The sequence below is a fragment of the Bactrocera neohumeralis genome, chromosome 6 (assembly GCF_024586455.1).
Source record: "Bactrocera neohumeralis isolate Rockhampton chromosome 6, APGP_CSIRO_Bneo_wtdbg2-racon-allhic-juicebox.fasta_v2, whole genome shotgun sequence".
NCBI lineage: Eukaryota > Metazoa > Arthropoda > Insecta > Diptera > Tephritidae > Bactrocera > Bactrocera neohumeralis.
The window spans coordinates 73,675,882-73,698,842 of record NC_065923.1 but is presented as its reverse complement, the minus strand read 5'-3'; the positions used below and the strand labels follow the sequence as shown (position 1 = coordinate 73,698,842).

Here is a 22,961-nt window from a genome sequence, read left to right as displayed (position 1 = left end):
CTTCGGCGTATAAATATACCACAACACATAATCGCATTAAAGTCAAAGCGTGTAAAATCTATGAGCTTGCCACACAAAGCTCCATCTACTTGCATTAATTTCTACGGTCACCTAGCAGCGCGAAAATGCTGCTGTATTGGTAAGTGCACTTATGAAGTTCAAGTTCATGCAACAACAGCAACAAATGCAATAGAATTAGCACAAAAGCGATTGCTTCGCAGTCTCATTTCCACGCTTCCGTCCGTCCGTCTGTGTGCGTAGGCATGTAAAGTTGGCGGCATTGTTGCTTGTTGGCTATGGCACCTCAACAAGTGTCCGTTTTTACAACAACAACAACAACAACAACAAGCAGCAACTTTCAGTGCTGCGCTCACGTCAGCAGAAGTAAACAAAGTTTCATTTTACATGGCCATTACATGCCGCTGGCCGCCCCGCATTCAACTGCCGCTGCAGCTGTTAATGGATTTTTCGCGCATGCGCCGCAGCCAAAGGCATTTAATCGCATTTTCCTTCGTGCGAAATTTTCTCACAATCCCACTGACATTTGTGAGTCAATTGTCAGTTGTGAAAATTGCTGCAGCAGCTGCCGCTCCGCAGTATAAAGTGTGATATTTGCTCTATATTTTCAAAAAAAAAGCTGAAGAAATTGTTCAAAATATTATAAATAATTTGTGAAAATATTATTTTCCGCGTTAAAAGTGCTTGGGATTGGGTAAAACGTCGGCAAGCAGGCTGCAGCGCAATTCCAGCCTAAAAGTATGCAACGTTGCTGCGACTGCGACATATGTTAAGTAGTAACAGCGCAGTTTTGCATAACCCAAAGGGATAGCTGTCCACCGGTGCACACGCACTCAACTTTCAACACTTGCCACTGGTTAGTGCGTTGCCAGCTGCTGGCCTCGCGTACCGCGTCAATATGCCCAGCACACGTCGCATTATACTCGGGCACGTTATGTCCGGTTTATGCTCCAAGATGAACCGCACCAAGCCAGTGCCTGCGGATGTCATGGAGACGCCACTGAAGCGCTGTCTGAACACCTTCGACATCACGCTGTTGGGTGAGTATCGAAAGCACTACGTAGGGAGTCAAGGGGAAAAAGTGTCTTCATACGATTTTGTTAAAAAATATGCCCGCTGATCTGCGTCGCACTCATATATTCACTCTTTTACGGTTTTCAGGCATCGGTCACATGGTTGGCGCCGGCATTTATGTGCTCACCGGCACCGTGGCGAAGGATATGGCCGGTCCCGGCATAATACTGTCCTTCATCTTGGCCAGTTTCGTTTCACTGTTGGCTGCGCTGTGTTATGCGGAGTTCGGCACGCGCGTACCCAAAGCGGGCTCCGCCTATGTCTACACCTACATCTCGATTGGTGAGTTTTGGGCCTTTGTCATCGGCTGGAATATACTATTGGAGCATATGTTGGGCGCAGCTTCGGTGGCGCGTGCCTGGAGCGGCTATGTGGACTCCATGTTGGACGGTTGGATTGGTAATACGACGCTGGCCATAACCGGTGAGCTGCACGAGCAATTGTTTGCACGTTATCCGGATGTGCTGGCATTTCTGGTGTGTCTGGTTTATGCTGCTGCCTTGGGTATCGGCGTTAAGGCCACGGCCGTTTTCAATAGCTTGTTGACTACTGTGAATATTGCCGTTATGATTTTGGTGATCGGTGTGGGTTTCTGATATGCAGATACCAAGAACTGGTCGGAGGCGGAGGGTGGTTTTCTGCCATACGGCGTTGGTGGTGTTATTGCTGGTGCGGCCACTTGTTTCTATGCCTTTGTGGGTTTCGACTCGATAGCCACGTCGTCGGAGGAGGCCAAGAACCCGTCTGTATCCATACCTATAGCCACATTACTGTCGCTCAGCGCTGTGACAGTCGGTTACATATTGGTGTCCGCGGCGCTTACGCTTATGATACCGATACGTGAAATCAACCCGGCTGCTTCGCTGCCCGAAGCTTTTGGACAAATGAATCTCTATTGGGCCAAGTATGTGATCTCGATTGGCGCGCTCTGCGGCATGACGACCACACTGTTGGGTTCGTTATTCGCTTTGCCACGTTGCATGTACGCTATGGCCACGGATGGCTTGCTCTTCAGCTGCTTTGGACGCATCAATACCACCACGCAAGTGCCCGTGCTCAATCTGGTGGTTTCCGGCTTTCTAAGCGCCATACTAGCGCTGCTTTTCGATTTGGAGAAGCTCGTGGAGTTCATGTCGATTGGCACGCTACTTGCCTACACCATCGTCTCCGCCAGCGTTATTATACTGCGTTATCGTCCGCTGGCCAGCCAGGAGCATGCCATCTACGCGCCCGACACACCCGACGAGGATGATGAGGACAACACCTCACAGTCCAGCATCGATACCGCCTCACCTACGAGTGACCTGATCGAGTGCGCGCTCGCCGGACGCCTCAAACCACAATTCCGTTGGCTCGAGCCACTGCTCGGCCGCTTCGAACCCGGCGCAGCAGTATCCGCTGCCGTGCTACTCTTTGCCGTGCTTAGCTTTGCGATTTGCTTCCAGCTCGAGGTATCCTGGTCGGAACTGTACACCGGTACTTGGTGGGCGCTCCTCCTATACGGTTTTATGATATTCATAGCAGGCGCTTGCGTTGCCGTCATTGCGGTACATCATCAGAACACGCGCGGTCTGAACTTCAAAGTGCCGCTGGTGCCCTTCGTGCCGGCGCTAAGCATCTTCTGCAACATTGTGCTGATGGTGCATTTGAGCGCGCTCACCTGGCTGCGTTTCTTCATCTGGGTCGCGGTCGGCATGCTGATCTACTTCCTTTATGGCATACATCACAGCAAGGAGGGTGAGGTGTGCTCTTCCTATTCCATGTTAATGACCTCAACGGAGGCGGGCAAGTCGCATTGGGGCTCCACGGGCGGCGGTTTCACCATCAGCTTGAGCGGCAGTGGCGGCGCCGGCGTAATTAAGCGTACGGTGCTGCAGCGTTTCATTGGCAGAAAAATGGACGACAAGAAGCCGATTGTGGAGGAGGAGGATGTGGATGAAGTGGACGACGAGGGTCATACGTAAGCAACAGGCGGTAGAAGAAGTGCCAAGCAACAAGTAACTTGTATGATTTTTCATTTTACTTTTACGATGAAATTTGGGTTTCGAGATTTACTTTAAAGCATTTAATGTGGCGCACAAGTATTTTATTATTATTTTGTATTTTTTTTTAGTAAAGACGTGTTTAGAATTTTTTAAATGTGTCAGCAACTTTTTCTGTTTTGTTTTTGTTTTTTTCGATTGAGGGAGCGCCAAATCAAAAGCGTTAAGTATGACTTTCTTTGTTGCTTACTCAAGCGCCAGGCAGCGCTCAATTGCCCAGTGGCATGAGTCATGCGTCCAGCTCCATGCAAGCACAGACGTGTTTAATTAGTATTTCGTTTTTCATACGAAAGTCTCGATAAAATTTGTCAATTCGCGCAATTCGTCATTATTTGGTAAGCTTGCAGTCGGCGTAGCGCGGTTCTGTGACATAATATTTGATAAAAATATTGAAATGTTTAAGCATAAAACTCTAGCGACCAGCCAGTTAGAGCTTTATGCATTATACATACATACATATACACTAGGGTCGTTAAAAAACGAATATCTTTTTCAGTTTGTGCTTTGAAAAATGCTTCCTAGATGCCTCTAAAAAAGTCTCGCCAAGTACCACCGCCTTGTAGTTTTCTATTTTTTATACCCTATATAGGGTTTATTAAGTTTGCCATGAAGTTATGAAACCCAGAAGGAAACGTCAGAGACCCTAAAAAATATATATCTAACTGATTAGAGTGACGAGCTGAGCCGATTTAACCATGTTCGACTATCTGTCCGCGAACTAATCCTTCAGTTTCTAAGTCCCTCAGTTTTTGAGATATCGCTCTGAAATTTTGCACAAATTCTTTTCTTCTCAAGAAGCTACTCATTTGTTGGAGCGGCCGATGTCGGTCTACTATAACATATAGCTGCCATACAAATTGAGCGATCGGATTCAAGTATTTGTATAGGAAACTTTTTCATTTGAAGAGATGTCTGCTAAAAATTTTACGTGGGTCACTGTTCAAGGCTATTATTAAATCTCTGAAGAAATTGTTCATATAGTATAACTATAGCATATAGCTGCCATACAAACTGAACGATCGGAATCAAGTGTTTGTATGGAAAAATTTTTCAGTTTTCGAGGTATCTTCACGAAATTTTGCATAGATTACGGTTCGAACTAATAATATAATCGCTGAAGAAATTGTTCAGATCAGATGACTATAACATATAGCTGCCATACAAACTGCGCAATAGAAATCAAGTGATTGTATGGCGAACTTTTTCATTTGACGTGATATCTAGAAAAAAATTTTATGACTTATTTTCCAAGGAAAATATGTTAGCTACGAAGAAATTGTACAGATCGGATAGCTATAGCATATGGCTGCCGTACAAACTGAGCGATCAAAATCAAGGATTTTTTGATATTTGCATTTGTGAGGGGTATTATAGCTTCGGTGCAACCGAAGTTAGCTTTTTTCTTGTTTATTTTTTCATATTATGAGTTTATTTATAACGGTGCATCAGTTCAATTCAAATCTCGCTCGAACTACTTGAAAAAATATTTCGTTTCATAGTTTTTGTAGGCAGTTGAATGCTCTACAAAAAGGTCTTTTACGACTTTTTCGTAAAATTACCCGAAGAGGAGTCTAAGGACTTATTTAAAAAAAAAAATTTTTTTTGGCTCACCCTAATACACAATTACATACATACATACGAATATATATACATAAACGCATACATTTGCTATTTATTGCGTTGGAGTAGTATTCAAAAACTATTGAAAAAAATATATTTCAAAATGTTAATTTTTGACTTATTGCATTTAAAATAATTTAACTCAAAAATATTTCGTTTCATAGTTTTTGTAGGCAGTTGAATGCTCTATGAAAAGGCCTTTTACGATTTTTTAAGCGCAGAGACTTTCTTAGGGGGGTCTGGGAACATATTTTTCAAACAAAAAAAATATTTTTAGGCTCACCCTAATAATCAGAATTCAAAATCAATTGAAAAAAATATATTTGAAAATGTTAATTTTTGACTTCTTGCATTTAAAATCACTTAACTCAAAATAGCATGTAATTAAAAGTAAAAAAAATATTTCGTTTTGCAGCATTAGCAGCTCTTCTTTATAGTCAAATTATTAAATACTATAAATGTATGTTGTTACAAACATATTTTTTAATATTTATTAACATTTTCTAATATTTTTTCAACCAAAAAATTAAAAAAAAAATCATGAAAAGAAAACATATTTTATGCAGCCAAAAGAACTAACTAAAAATTAAGATTTTAAACCGAACTTCATTTAGAATTTCATGTCTATAGAATTTGTGTAATACATGCATACAAATATATTTTCTATATATACATATTTAATCGATATTATTGTGCATAAGACAAATATTGATTGATAATAAAAAATACACTGCGTGTTGAGGCGAAAAACTTGCGTGATTAGCTGAGAGACAAGCACAACAGCACGATAATAACAAAAAGACAGAAGAGAAAATGAAATTTTCCAACAAAATAGAAAATTAATAAAATAAAAGGCATACTTTAAGGCGTTGGCGCATACAACACTCAGCTCTCCTCCGTCTTCAAGCAAATCAACAACATTTTTGTCTCTTTCTAGTCACGCATAAGAGAGTAGTGCGTAATAAAACAATTAAATAATCAATTAACACAAATATCTATATATACATATGTACATATAGTACTTATACATATATACAAGTATGTATATATACATTTATATATATATATGTTAATGCACACTTAATTGAAATGTTAATATTTAAACGTACCAAATTACCTGCAAATATATACATACATACATATTATATGGATAAATGCATCAAATATTTAGCTAAATGTATAATTGTTAGACAGTATTAATTGGTTTCTTTGTTTGTTTTTGTGAAATTGGAAGAACAAATGTAACCAGCAGCAATTACTAAATTATAATATAATATAACAATACAAACGCACATACATTTATAGATGTATGATATGTTGAAATAAATATGCAAAAAAAAAAGAAGTGTTTATGCTTTATTCAAGTGAATAAGTAACAGGGTACTCTTGTAGAACCTCCAGAGGTGAACTAGGAACTGATGCCGAGAGCATACTGAAAACACTTGTCCAAGCTTGCTGAATAGCAGTGAAACATCAGGCGATGGTGAACCCGATTCCCCAATCGATAACGATGAGGCAGACATTTTATTGCCCGACCACGAAGAAGTTCGAATAGTAATTACCCTCTGAAGAATAGAAAAAGCGGCCGAGATCGATGGATTGCCGGCCATGCTATTCGAATACAGCGACGAAGAACTGATGGGGCATGCATCTGCTTCTTTGCAGAACATTTTCAGATGAAAGCATGTCCGACAATTGGAATTTAAGTGTGTTCTGCCCAATCCACAAGAAGGGAGACCCCACAATCTGCGGCAACTACCGTGCTTCCCCAATTTTGCATATAAGATTCTATCGAGCATACTGTGTGAAGGACTGAAGCACATCTCCACAAAAAGGGAGACCCTCACAATCTGCGCCAACTACCGTGGCATAAGCTGGTACTGTTTCAAAGACTGAAGCACACCGTCAATAAACTGATTGGACTTTATCAGTATGGTTAAACCTGGAAAATCTACAATCGACCAGATTTTCAGCATGCGCCGAATCTTGGCAAAGATCCGTGAATGGAAGATCGACACACACCACCTCTTCGTCGATTTTAAAGCAGCTTTTGACAGCACGAAAAGGAACTGCCTCTATGCCGCTATGTCCCGCCATTTTTTCTGCTTTCTCCGGAGTGGTTAAGTAAGCGAACCATATGGGTCTGGTTGTCAACGAGGACAAGACAAAATATATTCTGTCATCAAACAAACAGTCGCCGTACTCGCGAGTTGGCTCTCAGGTCACTGTTGATAGTCATAACTTCGAAGTCGTAGATAATTTCGTCTATCTTGGAACCAGTATTAATAGCAACAACAATTTCAATCTCGAAATAATATTCAACGCATAATAACTCTTACAAAAGGGGGCATTTCGGAATGAGTAGATAATTGAGAAGTAAAGTTCTCTCCCGAAAAACAAAGATCAAACTCTATAAATCCCTCATAATTCTTGACCTGCTATATGGTGTAGAGATGAACGATGGCAACAGCTGAAGAGTCAGCGAATACGGCAGTGGATGGAAGGATGAGCTAGGTCTTACTGGCATCGTTGGAATATCAGAAGGATCAGTGAAAACTATTTTGAAAGATCATTTCGGCGTAAGAAAAGTGAAAGCACGATATAAAAAAAAAGCGTTGCGTTGACGTCTGTGAAATAATGTTTTCTGACTACCAGCACGTCATGAAACATATTATTTCTGGCGATAAGTCTTGGATCTATGCTAACGACCCGGAAACATACGATTAGTCAGCCGAATATCGTGGCAAGAGTGAGACGAAGTTTAAAAAACACGTCAAAGCAGGTTAAAAATCAAAGCTATGTTGACAATTTTCTCGCTTATCGAGGTGTGATGCACTCCAAATTTCTTCCAAGCGGCCGAACTGTCAACAAGGAATACTATTTGCGTGTTATGCGTTGTTTGCTCGGAGCTTTTTGTAAAAAGAGCTCGTAATTATGGGCCGACAACTTTTGGTTTTTGTACCACGATAATGCGCCGTCACATACTGTATTGATTCTTCGTGAGCTTTTCGCCAAATTTTTGACCTATATTATTGCCTATTGGTTGGTGACTGTTTAGCAAACTCAAACGAACGCTCCGAGTAGACCGTTTGGAGTCAATTGAAGACATTAAACGTGATTCGATAAGCCTATGCCGAAAATTGACTTTAACAACTGTTTCGAGGATTGGAAAAAATGTTGGCACAAGTATATTGGGTGGGTTGGATTACTTTGAGGGGACGACATAGATTTTGAAGAATAAATTAAGGATTTTAAAATTATGAACAAAGCCCTACTATTTTTTGCTCATAGTAATATATATTTTCTGAATAAGTTTATTGACTGCTCTCGAAGGTGTATGATTCATAAAGCGAATCGGTCGAGGTCGGCTTAATGAGACTTTCTAAATTCAATAAGAAAAGTTGCATAGATAAATTTTGTGTGTAAAATTAAATGTTTAACAAAAACTCAACAGGAATCACTTCATGGGAAAAATACCTATAGCTATTTTTAAAAAGATTTAAATTTCACGTGAAATTGCTTTCTTGATAAACAGTGCTTAACAAACAATTTTAATGAATGTACCTTTAGCCCTTAGAAAAAACATGATTTATAGCCAGACATATAAGTGAATAACACTCCAATTCTACAAATTGCTTTATTTATTATTTACATACCATTTCTTCATGCGTTGAATGAAAATTTCTACGCTACACTTAAGCATTGTCTGCTCATGGTCATCACCAACTTTTATTTTGCAAATTTTCACAATGACACTGCGAGTTTTCGCAAACTAGACAAAGCTAGCTGGAATCCTACAAGTGTGCAGCAATAAAGAAAATTCATCCAGATGTTTGCGATCCACGCACACTGTTATATAGTTGCGGTGAAAGGGCATTTCGTTTTGCTCGAATAACACAGCGGGATCTACAGTACCAGGTTATTCCCAGAGATCTCTGCTGAAATGCGCACAGTTTATGCAAAAACTCAGCAAAAACTTGTACACAGTGAAGGGTAGGCTAAGATTTGCATGGCGCACGGTTACAGTGACTGCAAAAACTGTGTCGTTATATAAGTAAGTGTAGTGGGATGCTCTAGCATTTTTGCTGCTTTCAGCGAAACTCCGACTAATGACAGCAAAACAGTTGCGTTCTTATTGAACAGATGTAAGAATTTTCTTAGAAAAATTGCAATAACAAAGACTTAGCAACGAAAATGTGTATGTATGTTTAAGGAGTACGCCTGGCGTGACAAGGCCATGGTCACCCGATATCCTGCTGGCAGCAACACTGACACTTTGCCGCGCTGCCAAGTTGACGCGCACAAATTATTTAGACGGTTGGTTAGTTGTTGTAGTTAGTCGATTGTTTGCTGCTCGGTTGGTTACAACACGCTTAGCGCTAAGTAACTAGGACTATATATGTGTGTAAGTATATATATATATATATATATATATGTATGTAAGTATATATATGTATGTAAGTAAATATATGTATTTGCTCATAAGTGTCAGCAACACGCACTTCAATCATGTCCTCTTGCCGTCTGTGCACCGCAACCTACGCCAGGGACCGCGCCAGGAAGCAGGTGGTTCCTGTTGCTTGGCGCACAGCCATAATCAAAGATGCTCTATACAAAAATCAAGATGAACAAAGGCAAAAATAACTGCCTAATAAAAAAACAAGACTAAAGCAAAGCTATACACACACACACATACACCTTCGCAGATGCTCTCCATGGCAGGCAAAATGAAAATCAAATTGAAATCTAATTTTATAGCAGCAACCGGTGTTGTCTTCTACTTGTAAGACGGGTCGCCGCTGCCGCCCTGCTTGACTGCTTGACACAGCGCGCCACGGCGCTCACCGCTGTTGAGTCAAAGGACCGAAAGGACAGTGGCAGCTGCTCGCTAGATTCGTGGAATGAAACTACAACAACTAAAGCAGCAAAATGTCCGTAATCGTTTAGAATATGGCAAGTAAATAAAGGATATTGCTGTGCGGCCAGTGTATGGGTGAAGTGAAAATAAAAGCGGAAAATACTTGGAATCAACATTTGCTTTTGAATGACGTGGACATGGAAAGGTGTTTAATGATTTGTTTATTGACTTGAGGATTAAATAGCAATCACGTTATGGGCGTTTAGAGGCGTTTACTGCTGATTTTGGTCGCATGCTTTGTATATACACATAATATCTTGGTTTTGCACTTATCAACAGCGGACAGTTTTATAGACCTTCAAACAATTTATGGTTGAAAATGGAGCAACAGCGCTGCAGTGTGCTCAGCGGCAAAATCAAAAGCAAAGAAATTGGCGTACTAATCTTCGAACTAAAACTTGTGCTCGGAACGTTATTTGAGGTTATGTAGTTGAAAGAGCTAAGAACATTGGATCAGTAGGTACTAATGAAACAGCATGAAGACTATAACCAAGTATAGTTTAGGCTTAGTTGGTTTAGTATATGTGACCTGGTCTACGAAAAGGGAGCTAACGTGCGAAAACTAGTTTTCTGGGAAACAGCTGTTAAAAATCATCAAGCATCTCATCTTCCATCCGAATCAACTAAAAAGTGAAAATTGATTTTTTGACACCTAAGCCCCCTTTCCTAGACCAGGTCACATATAATGCCAAGGCCATGATCGAGGGCTGTCTAATACTTGATAGAAATTTTTAATTCTACCCACCTAAACGCTTTTTACATCAAGTAAGGTATTTGGAATATATCTGTACAGTTTCTGTTGTAGTTTTGTACCCTGGACGGGTGATACAGAGCTTTCCACGAAATTCAGTCCAGAATATATAAATGAGAAGCATGACAAACTGAGTCGATTAAGCTATGTGCGTCTATCTATCCGCAAGTCTGTCTGGGTATACATATACGAACTAGTCTCCTAATTTTTGAGATATCGATCTGAAATAATTTTCACCCCAAGGCAGCTCTTTCTTTGTCGGAACCGTCGGTATCGGATTACTATATCATATAGCTGCCTTACAAACTTAACGTTCAAAACTAAGTCCTTGTAAGCAAAACTTTTTTAGTTGACGAGATATCTACACAAAATTTGGCATAAATTATTTTCGAAAGCAACGGTATAATCTCCGAAGAAACTGTTTAGATCGGACTTCCATAGCATATAGCTACCATACAAACTGAACTTTCAAAATCAAGTCCTTATATTGAAAACTTTTTTATTTGACGAGATATCTGCACAAAATTTGGCTAGAGTTATTGCTTGATGCAATGAAACAATCTCTGAAGAAATTGTTCAGATCGGCCTATAATAGCATATAGCTGCCATACAAACTGACCGTTTAAAAACAAGATACAGATCTTTTTATACCTTTTCATGCTATAAAAATGCGTCTGTGAAGGGTATTATAGCTTCGGTGCAATCGAAACAAACATTTTTTCTTGTTTTCTAAATATTTTCGAAAGATTTTTAGGCTATGTTGCGAAAAATTACATTTAGAGCATATACTTTGAATTTTTAGTTTTTCAAATTCAAGGCAAATCGAAGAAATCTTGGCTTATGAAAAATTTTACTATGTCATATAGAAATAGAAAGAAAGGAGGTTGTGCCACTTTAATGAGTTATTTGTATACTCTTTGGTATTGAATTTAACGTTGTGCTTAGCGCGCAAAGAGGCGGTGACTCGAACGCTTTGGCCGTGTTAGATTTTATAAATCATCACCTAAAATACAATACAACGTATCATCAAAAAAATCGAAATTGAGTTTTTAGTGCTTACGATTCACCACATCATATTATATTTATGTAGCATACAATTTTTAGCTTCCGCTGTCAGATATAACGAATAAATAACCATTTTATAACCAATAAATAACCACTTTGTAACCAATAAATAACCATTTTGTAACCAATAAATAACCAATTTATAACCTAAACTTAAATTTTGTTTTAAAATAAGTGGTTTCTGTTATATCGTTTTTCCTTCGACTGTAAACTTATGAAAATTGATGTTACGTTATTTTGCATTTTAGGTGACGTTACAAAGATGTGAAGTGTTCGATATAAAGATCTGAAGTAGTCGTATATAGAAAAGAAAAGGATATATTCTTTAATTCGCACTAAGTGAATGGCATTCAATATACGAAAATTGAGGGCATGAGAGCATTACTCCACTCAAAAAATATTTTCCTTCAAAAAAAGTTAAAATATTTGCTTAAATCTTGCGGAAGTTTATAGAATAAAAGAAAATAAATACAATAAATTAAAATAATAGACCTTAAGTGGCACTACAGTTAGCCAAATACACGAGTAAATATTTTTACATTGCGGCTAAATGTGACAAAAGGTTAATACTTGAAAAGTGCTGTGTTCAAAAAACAATATTTTGCATGACGAGCATATTTTTAGTTATACTTTTTTGAGAGAACTACGTCGTAGGAGGGATAATATGTTAAACAGGATCACTAAAAACCAGCTAACAACACTTCAACGAGAAATATGAGGAAGCAATTCGAGTCAGGGTGAAGAGCACTCGAAACTGGCAGGGAATTTGAGAACACTCCAAGTGGTAAAAATCTGCATATTGTGCGCTTGGGGAGTGAGTGTAGGAGTAATTGTTGTTGACATCTGGCTGCTGCTTAAGCGAGTGCTCGAGTACCTTGCCTGAACATGAGAAGTGGCACTTGAAGCGCTAACCGAGCGGCGGAATGGTGGGAAAAGTGCTGATTGACGACGCTGACGACAGCGAGCACGGCTGGCTGCAGTTTGCAACAATTGCCAAAATGGACTTAAGGACACAAAAGGCCACAAGCGCAAGTGGAGTGCACTTGAGCGGCTCAAGTGCGCCGGATTGTGGCGACAGCAGGCAGAAGTTCTCATAAAAATAGTCGCTTGTGTTTGTGCACTATGTATTTAGGTGTTGCTAAGCGCTGGCTAAGCACGTGTGATCAGGAGGCGGGTATTAGTTTACTCAGCGCAGACTAACCCGAACGAAATCCGCTTAAAATGAGTAGTAAGTAAAATATATATTTGCTTATTTAATGCTTGTGTGTTTGTAGGCATACTATTTAAAGAGGTGACAATGGACGGCGCGTGTGTTCAGGCAGAGTTTTTATATACATACATACATGTTGAGAAAAATGTCAAAAAAAATATACCCAAATTATGAGTTACTGCAAAGCAGGGCAGCAGGCAGTCGGCAGGCCGGTTTAGAATTACCCAATGGCTTGTAAATGCTGCGGACACGCGTGCTTCTCAAAAGTCACAACAACAAATGTGTTACCGATCAGGTTCCAAAGTTTTTTGATTACACTGCAAAAAAGCAAAAACTGTGACGTACGGCAACAATGGACGCGTGGCAGCAAACCAACAACATATGAGCCTGATATCAGATTTACCGACAGCCAAATTGAAAACTTCGGTTGCAGCGTTCAAAATGTAGCGAATGCAAAAGAGAACAGCCGAGCAAAAAAAAGCATTTAAATCTACCAAAAAATAACAACAACAAATTGCTATTTACACAATAACTGCTAAAAACGCATATAAATTAAAGGTAAAAAATAATGAAAACCCAAATTATACGAAAGAAGGAAGCAGCAAAATTGCAAAAAAAGAGCAGATGCAACTTTGCACAACAGCCGCGATACAACAAACACACGCAGACACATGTAAGAACTTAACTGCGCAAAGATGCAGCCAAGAGCTGCCGAAAGGTACGCCAAGCAAACGTGCAACGTCCTTCTGTAGCTGCTGTGGCAAGACATTCATAAATGATGCGCCCGCTGGCAATTTCTTTTTTTATAAAGTTTACGTTTTCGGCTGTTGCAATGTACGTAATTGAGCAGATTACTGGGCAGCAGTAATGCATCCTTCACTCAACTGTTGGCTTATGTACATATGTATGTATGTGTGTGTTTGCTGTATATTTAAGGTGCGTCCCTTTTTGGCAGGTAAGTTGTTGTTGGTGTACGAGGTGTAACGTGTTTGTTGTTGTTGTTGCTCTTGTTTCGGCTACTGTGCAGCACAGCATGACGTTGCAGTACAGTCGTGGGTCACGAAATTAGTACGGTTGATGAAAATGAAGATATTTTTAATAATTGAAAAAAATTTAAGTATATAAAAATTTCAACAAAACTTGATTTTTGCAACGATTCAATAATGAAATTTTGCTGCAATCAATTTTGAGAAAAATTTTGGCAAAAATAATGAGCGTTGATGCAAATTTAACGAATAGTTTGTATGGCAGCTATATGCTATGGTAGACCGATATGAAAAATTACTACGGATAATGTACCATTGCTTTAAAAAATGATCTGTGTCAAATTTTGTGAAGATACCTTGTCAAATAACAAAGTTTTTCTTGCAAAAACTTGGTTTTCAACAGTCAGTTTGTATGACAGGTATATGTCAAAGTGGTACAATCTGAACATTTTCTTTGGAGATTGTACCGTTACTTTGCACAATAACTCATGCCAAATTTCAAGAAGATATCTTGACAAATACAAAAGTTTTCCATACAAGAACTTGGCTTTGATCGGGCAGTTTGTATGGCAGCTATACGCTATAAAAGTCCAATGTAAACAATTTCTTCAATGATTATGCCGTTACTTAGAAAAATAACTCATGCCGAATTTCAGGAAGATATCTTATCAAATAAAACAGTTTTCCATACAAGAACTTTATTTGAAACGTTGAGTTTGTATGGCAGCTATATGGTATAGTAGATCGATCGGAACAATTTCTTCTGAGATTGTACCGTTACTTTGCACAATAACTTATGCCGAATTTCCGGAAGATATCTTGTCGAATAAAAAAGTTTTCCATACAAGAACTTTATTTGAATCGTTGTGTTTGTATGGCAGCTATATGGCATAGTGGCCCGAAATCGGCGATTCCGACAAATGAGCAGCTTCTTGGGCTAAAAAGTACCTGTGCATAATTTCAAAACGATATCTTTAAAACTGAGGACTCGTTCGAATATAAAAAGACGAACAGACACACAGAGGAACATAGGCTCGTTACACTGACTTTCGCATAAGGACATGTTATTTTATAGATTCTCCGTCCTTTCCTTCAAGACGTTACAACCTTCGTGGTAAACTTAATATATCCTATTCAGCGTATAAATACACAATATCTTAAAATTTATTTCAACTACTACCAAATATGTATTTTTAAACACCTCTTCCCAACAGTTTTGCCCGCACTGTACCAAAGGTAGTATTCCCTTAACGTAAATTTGCAGCTTGCAAGCCCTACAGTTCGTCTGCCATCTCAACAGACAGACAGCCAACCGAGGCTGCTGCTTGCTTGTCACTGTCCACAGAAGCACCAAAATATAAATTAAAACAACTAACACAGCAACAACAAAAATCGCAGAAGATGATTTCCGAAAGACGGAAAAAGCCAAATAAGATTCAATGTACCCCGAAACATCAAACAAAACAAGAGCAAGAGCAAAAGCAAAAAAAAGTAAATGACAAGCAACCTTCCATGCAGCAATACTAAAAAAGAACAACAACACTATAGAAGACAAAATCAAAAAGGTAGTAATACAACAACAATGCACAACTATTGCGTGTTGTTGCAGCAGATGCAATTTTTGAATGAGTTTCGAGCGCGGCAGTGGCGGCAGAGGTTGCTGGTGGTTGTTGTGTTGGTGGTGGTGGTGAATGGTTACGAGGACGGTGTCGGTGTTGCCGGTACCTTGTCGCGTCACAATCAAGGTGGATTGCACCTTGATATGATTTTATTGTTCGTTGCATGCACGTTGATATTTTGTTTTTGTGTTTTTGCTTATTTCAGTGTTGGGTAGCGCGCATGCGCAACGCGATAATGCAATGCTACGGTGTTTGTATGGCGCACTGTTTCGAAATTTCAGATATTTTTGGTTTTTTTTGGGCTGTTTTGTTTATGACTGCAAGGATTGCCGCAGCAAGGCAATGTTGATTTTGAAGGAGCAGTCATGTTGCAACTGCCATTAGAAGTGAAAAAAACACTTTGGAGCAGACGTGCAACCAGCTAACATTCGAAAAATCGCCAGGTGCAAGTTATTGGCTGCAATTTACTATACCTGGAGCTGCTATTGTCGATTTATAACGTTTATTTTTTTGGACTCTGCTCTGCATCTTCAACAGAAATGTGATTTTTTGTCCTAAAGACCAAGGTATTTTGGTTCCCACTTTCTTTGGTACTATAGACTTCTGGAACTCAGTAAGATGTATATTTTGCCGTAAGACTTAACAAGTATGACTTTTGGCTAAGACTCGAGGTTTACATAACCGAAATGTACCCGGATTTTTATCCGGTCAAGGACTGTCCTAACGGCAGCATTCCTAAAATCTTATGCCCAATAGCATAAATTCTAGTCTAAAACCATAGCTCATAAACACTACTTCTTTGTTATCTATTTGAGAAGGGTAAGGCATTCCGTCGAGTAGAAATTGGTTTAAATATTTTTCGCCTTAAAGACCAAGTGTTTAGTTCTCACTTCCTTCGATGCCATAGTATTCTGGAAATCAGCGAAATGTACTATATACTGGAGTAAGGCTTGACTAATTTCATCTTTCGATAAGACTTCGAGGTTTACATAACTAGAACTAAATTTTCAGTTTAAAACCGTAGGTTCTAAATAACCACTTCTATTTTTCATCTCTTTGGGAAGAACAAGACCTAACTTATAGGACTGGAACTCTTTTACTCAGTTTTCCGTCGAGTCGAAATCGGTTTAAATACAGTCTGGGTTTTTTCTGGATAACGATTTTACAAGAACTGCCGAATTGAGAGCATTCCACAAAATATTTGGATACATGCCAAGTAGCTAAAATCTTTCCGTCGGGTCGGACTTCAATTAAATACAGTCTACGTTATTTCTGGATAACTAGTGCTGAAGGACTGGTGAATCGGGTGCATACCTAAAAACTTGTGAATACCATACAAGCCAAATAGCTAAATTTTCAGTCCAAAACCGCAGGTCATAAATAACCACTTCTATTTCTCATCTATTTGAGAAGAGCAAGGTCCAACCTTTCAATGTGACTAGGTCATTCATTTTTATAGCTAGTTTTCTGTCGAGTCGGATTTGGTTTAAATATAGTCTAGGTTTTTGCAGGATGAGTATGGTTGGAGTCATATTTAGAAGTTCACTCAATTGAGGAAAGTTCTCTGTGTGCCATTCACTTGGGAGTGGCCAGAAACGATTCTTTTACATATGGCTCAAGTAGCTCACGACTTCCGGTCTTAGACTAAGTATCTTCTGGGTAGCCAAAGAACATCCGTTAGAAGGCGAGCTAAAATTAGAAGGCGAACCATCTCTTCCAAAGGATATGCGCTGGTTTTGGGACCCGCCAAGTAAAAACTCCTCCGATGAAAAGGAAACAAAAGCCTCGGACGAGAGACCCCCCCTTTTGATGATGACCATGGCAAATGCATTAAGGATTTAAGGGCATGCACTTGGCATGTCCGGTCCCTTAATTGGGAAGCTGCCGCTGCCAAGCTAGTTGAGGTCCTCGTAAAAATAAATGCTGACATCACCGCCGTCCAAGAAGTGCGCTGGACGGGACAAGGACTGAGACGAGTAGATCTTTGTGGTATTTATGGGCACTGTACCATATTAAGGAGCGCAAATGCGGTGTGGGTTTCGTGGTGGCAGAGAGACTTTATCGCCGAGCCCTAGTATGCACTTCGTTGGATGAACGTTTAGCCAAAATCCGCATCAAAGCGAAGTTCTACAACATATCGGTGATTTGTGCCCAAAGATGCCTTCGATGAGCGCTTGGAGCGCACCTATGAGAGCTGCCTCCGCCACGATGTCAAAATCGTGCTTGGCGACTTTAGCAACAGAACTCGGCAATAACCGCGTAAGCCAATAAAGAAAAAGTAGGATGGTTCTAATAAATATGGATCAGCTGCAACTTATATAAAACAAAAAAAAATTAATTATACTATCTAGAAGGAACATATTTCCATGTAAACTCATATTCCCTAGTGATGCACATCCACAGAACTAATTACCCGCGAAACTAACATAAAACCATGCAACAGTGTTAAAGTCATTAAATCAGCAGGAACTCAAAGATCCTTACAAGACGTTATTGCCACAAGTAAACGAAGAACTTAAGAGCAAACTAAGGAAATCGATTGAACGCCAACGAAAGGGAAACGGTCAACGTTAATAAAAATGAATAATATATCCTACATTAACAGACGAGCAGCAATAAGCGAAAAACAACAACAAAAAACTAACATGTGCGCCTGTATAAATACGAAAACACAAAAATATTGTTGTAAAGAAAGCAAGCGCAAAGCAGAAGACACATAAAAACGGTTGGAGCAGATGTTCACTCGATTAAATACGGACGGAGGTAAAGCAAGATCTTTGCCGAATGCTATTGAATAAAATAAAATAAAAATCATACATTTGAGTACACGAAGACACACACACATGCATATGTGCTTGTATGTATATGTACGCGTATAAATAAAAAATAGTTGAAACGAAAGGATAAGCCGCTGTAGCACGAAAGGGGGGCCTAACGACTGTACGCATGCGCACAACTACGCGTACAACAAGCGCACATGCGCAACAAATGCAAAGGATACAAGCAACAGCGTTGAGTTTGTGCTCCCCGCAACGTCGAGGTACAGTCACACGAGTCACATGCGCTGCAATGCAACTCGTATAAACGCCTAATTGCAGTTGCTGGCAACGCGCATGCGTGCAACACGCTGTTGCTGTTGTATCTGCGCTGACATGCTTATGTATTTCTACAGTTTTATTTGTCATTTGCCGTTCTTATGCGCATTTTTGTTTTGCTTCATCTTCCTTGCGTTGCTTTTTATTTACTTTTTTTTCAAACAGGTTTTCGGCGTTGGCGTTGCGCCTGCGCCGCTTCAAGGTAGCATTGAGCGTGGTTGGTGTGCTGTTGCTGGTTTTGTGTGTGTATTTGTTGCGCTCTAGCAGGATCAAGGATGCACATTGCGTTGCATGCACCACACATCGGCGCTGTTAGTGGTGGTTGCACTGCTTCGCTCTCCACCATAGCTTCACAAACGTATTTTTTGCCTATTGCATGGTGTAGTGATGCTCCTGGTTGTTGTATTTCTTGTAGTTGTTGTATTTCTTGTATTGTTTTCTATTTTTTTCTTTGCACATCCTGCGACAGATGTGCACGCACATCAAATTCCTTCGACAGCAGCAGCCGGCAAGCATCATACCCACACACACGCATACCTATACGTGAGCAATAAGGCTTTGAAAAGCATGCATCAACTCTGTTGCTCTATTGATGGAATTCTGCGCACATTTTTTTTGTTAAAAATTAGAAAAAGATCAGCGGAACGTAGTTTGTCTTGGTAAAAAACTGCTCCAATAACGCTTAGAATTCGCCAGCCTGCACTTTGTCACATTTAAGTGGCTGCGCCGCCAGCCTAGGTAGACAATGCTCGTGCTATTGTCCTACGCTTGGCGGCAATATTTACATTTGACATGCTCGCAATTGTCACGGCAGCCGCGCAACTCATGCAAGGTTATGTAAGTAGGAAATTGCTACTAGATCGAAACCATCTTTCAGCAAACAAAGCAGAGTATATCGAAGAAATTGCTCACCCTTCAAAATCCTGTGACCATCTCATCCAACTCACTGCTTTCTTCCAATGCCTTTTGTCTACAACGCTGCTCGTCCTCTTCGACTCAGTGGCATTGTTTGTTTTGTCCTGCTTATTTGGTGGGTGGTTACGCCACAGCTCGATCTTCTGCCCTTTTCCATTACCACCGCTGGCATTGTCCTATACGTAGGTAGTGTTGTTGCAATCTGCACTTGATTGTTGCATTTGTTGTACTATTGTGTTTACCGTATTCGATTTGGAGCGTCACAAATCGCACAATGACTAAATTCGTTTTGTCAACTGCCAATTCGAAGCGAGTTTTTTTACTTCATTGTCCTTATGCTTTGGTCCGAAATTGCCATAAATTACTCGTGTTAACGAACTGTAGAAAGTTTTATTATTTCATTTTCTGTGCTCACCTCGATATGCCGATTAAGAGTGCAAAACAATAGTTGATTTCTATTGTTTGCCATTTTTTAAGGAACTTGGACGCTGGTGACGCAGAATTTTCACAGGTTCAGCTATCTAGGTGGGCGAAGGTGTTTAGTTTCCAAGAAAAGGACCGTTGTTTGTGTTACCTGATAAGGGAGACCTCTTAAAAACGCGTTTGCAATCCTTTCTATTAAAGGCACGGATAGGTATAATGGAGTGCCGAACGGATATTGCTCCATTCCGCCGAAACGGTGCCATCCGTAAAACAAATTTTAATTGCGATTTCGATATGTCGAAAATTTTTGAAAGATCAAAGCGCCTGCTCTGAAAAAAAGGCAGATGCGGGCATGGCTGCGCTTAGATTAAGGAAGCAAGGGATATTATTAGTTTCGAGCAAGAACATACGGAATTCTACACTGCTTCGATTGTATTCCTTACAATCTAGATTACTGCATCGCAGAACCTTCTGTTGCTGCTATTGTAGCGGCAGAAAACATTCCTAAAGAAATTTCGTTCCGGTCCGTTCCGGTTACTTAGACCCGACTGTCGTGGGGCGGCGCAGAACCTTCTCTTGGCAGTTTCTACTCAGCTCGCACACCTGCGAAGCTGATGCAATGAACTTTAACACGAAACAAAGTTAGGAGGGAAGTAGATGGTGATGTCTTCCGTTGGGCTCTCCATTAACTCTAATTTCATACTAACAGACCGCAGTAACGTCTTTCATGCGGAGATGACTGTCATCAATGTAGCAGTAGATGATCTAATCCGAAGAGCAGCTTCCTTCAGAGAGGTGTTGTTGCATTCATTCCGATAGCCGAGCAGCTTTACTGGTTTTGAGCTCACTGACTGTACGCTCAAAACTAGTCAAGAAATGTATGACCACATTAACATTAGCTTCAGGCTTCTTCCATATTAAACCTGTATGGGTGCCCGGTCACAGCGGAATCAACGGAAACTGAACCTCCAGTAAACTCAACAAGCACTGCTCAATAACTAGAACTTGCCCAACTGCGAGTTTCTTCTAGCCAGGCTGAATTATATGAGCTGCTTCAAACTACGGACTCTTAACAAAGTTAATCTCGCCGCAATTACAAGTGTTCTGATTGAACACTGTCCAATAGGTTCCCACTTCGGTTAAATATTCTGTCGGACGCTCTTTACCAACAAACAACATCTCTGGTAGCGCTGTTGGGTAATACACCGGTAATTTAACCGATATCGTACATATATAAGAGTTTCGGTTAGAATTGTCAATTCCGACTTAAGAAACTCATAGAAACTCTATATAACAGCATATCTGAAACTCTATATAACAGCATATCTGGTAGCGCTATTGGTAACCGGTAGTTTAACCGATATGTGACTTGCTCAAATATGGTAGTACTCAGTCATGGCTCTTTAACCATTATTTCAAACCCACGTTGCACATAACACATTGTTCAAGTACATAAGACCTTAAGTAACTAATAGATTTTCAAATATATTATAAGCGCATTAAATCCCTAAGTATTCAAAGTCACGTAGCGCAACATTTAATAAATATTAAATCTTAGCTAACACTTGATGACAAGCACCAATCGAGAAAAAAATGCTGAAAAGGGCAGAAATAAGCGCATAAAATGCTGCGTCATGGCATCCTCCTGAGAAAAGTGTAACAAATAAAAAGTGAAATGAATGAAAAGTACGCTGGGAATATGCTTCCTGCTTGACATCAGCTCAAATGGCGACCTAAGTTGTTTTCTTTCTACTTTTTTATATGGTAAACAAATATTTATACTGTACAGATTACAGAGACAAGCCGCGCGCGTAATACAGGATGCTCCAATGTGTCCACAAATAGGTAGGTATATGTTTGTATATGCATACTGTAAATAGGAAAACAGTGTCCACAATATCAATTGCCTCACAAAACCCGATGATGGTGTTAAATTTAATCAATCACATTTATAATCAATAGAAGTTTCTAAGTTTCCTGTTCACAGGAATCAGCCTTACACTGGTCATCAGGAACAATAAGGTTAGTAAAATATAGTAAAGTAAAAGGGTAGGTTTCACCTTCCGCTGTCAGGCAGGCGGCGTAATTTTTCGTGGATTTAACCACATTTCATTGTAGCCGGCACTGAAGGCAGCAGCATGAATATTCATTGAATCAAGCAGTGAAATAAAGGAAATGCAACTGGATGCATGTAATTTGGTGAGAAAAAGGGAAATGCTGTGTATTAGCGTGCGATAAGTGGCTTTTTGTTTGTCATGCTGAATAAAGGCGGACCAGCTGACTTTCTTTATGCATGAGTATTTGGGATTTCATAATAGTTTCATTGAATATTTTTCGGAGCCAGCGTGAAAGTGAAATTGCTACTAATCATTTTAGGACTCGTCACTGTGAGCCAATAGATACAGAGGCGGCACTGGTGCGATTTTATAAAGGAGTACAAATATAAATATACATACATACTTATGTGTATATAAGAGTTTTATGCATAGACACGTCTGTATATTACATGTGGGTATGCATCTAAAACCTACGGTGTTCAGTATGCGCTAAAAAGGATTGTGTCCGCCAGACGCCACTGCAAATGTGACACTTTTGTATAATAGCTCGCACACAATGATCAGTGGCACCTTTGGACACACAAAAGCAACTGCCAGTACTCCAAGCGTTTGATAAATGTAAATATGTATGTAAATCAAACAATAAACTTCCATATGATTATACACAAATAAACAAGCCGGGCAGCTGGCTTTGTGGCTATCACTATTGACCAATCTTTTGCTGCTTACTTCTGCTTACTTCTGCATAATCTTCTATTTGTTTATTTTTATCTAAGTTATGGATTTTGCTACTGTATTTGCTGTGCCATATTTTCTTTTGCAATATAAATACACAAATGGCTTTATTTGTTGTGGCATTAACACGCTTGTGGACAGCTTGCTAAAGATTGATTATTTGACTTGGCACTGTGGCAGACAACAATTGATAATATAGAAAGCAGCGTGTGCGCTGATAACAGGAATAATCGTTTCTTCAGTGACAATATATCGTCGAGTTTCTTTAATACGATACCTTGGACAAATGTTGTGCTTATGTATATCTGGAAGGCTGCATCTATAAGTGATTGAAATTGTTTCAAATTTCTACTGTGGACTAATAATCGCTTATGATCGATAATGTTAATTTTTTGAAGATTTCGAAAAGAATTTTTAGAATTTAACTTGAGTA

The 22,961-nt window shown here is 39.6% G+C and overlaps 2 protein-coding genes across 2 annotated transcripts in view; one reads left to right on the top strand and one right to left on the bottom strand.

Annotated features, from left to right (window-relative positions):
* Positions 1 to 22,961, bottom strand: part of LOC126761164 (uncharacterized) — an 81,634-nt gene that overhangs the window by 26,739 nt on the left and 31,934 nt on the right. The window lies entirely within an intron of this gene.
* Positions 557 to 5,732, top strand: LOC126761166 (cationic amino acid transporter 4). Its single transcript, XM_050477130.1, is given in 2 exon segments — positions 557 to 1,058; positions 1,180 to 5,732. Coding segments are annotated over 2 exon segments (2,019 nt in total). The 5' UTR covers positions 557 to 916; the 3' UTR covers positions 3,057 to 5,732.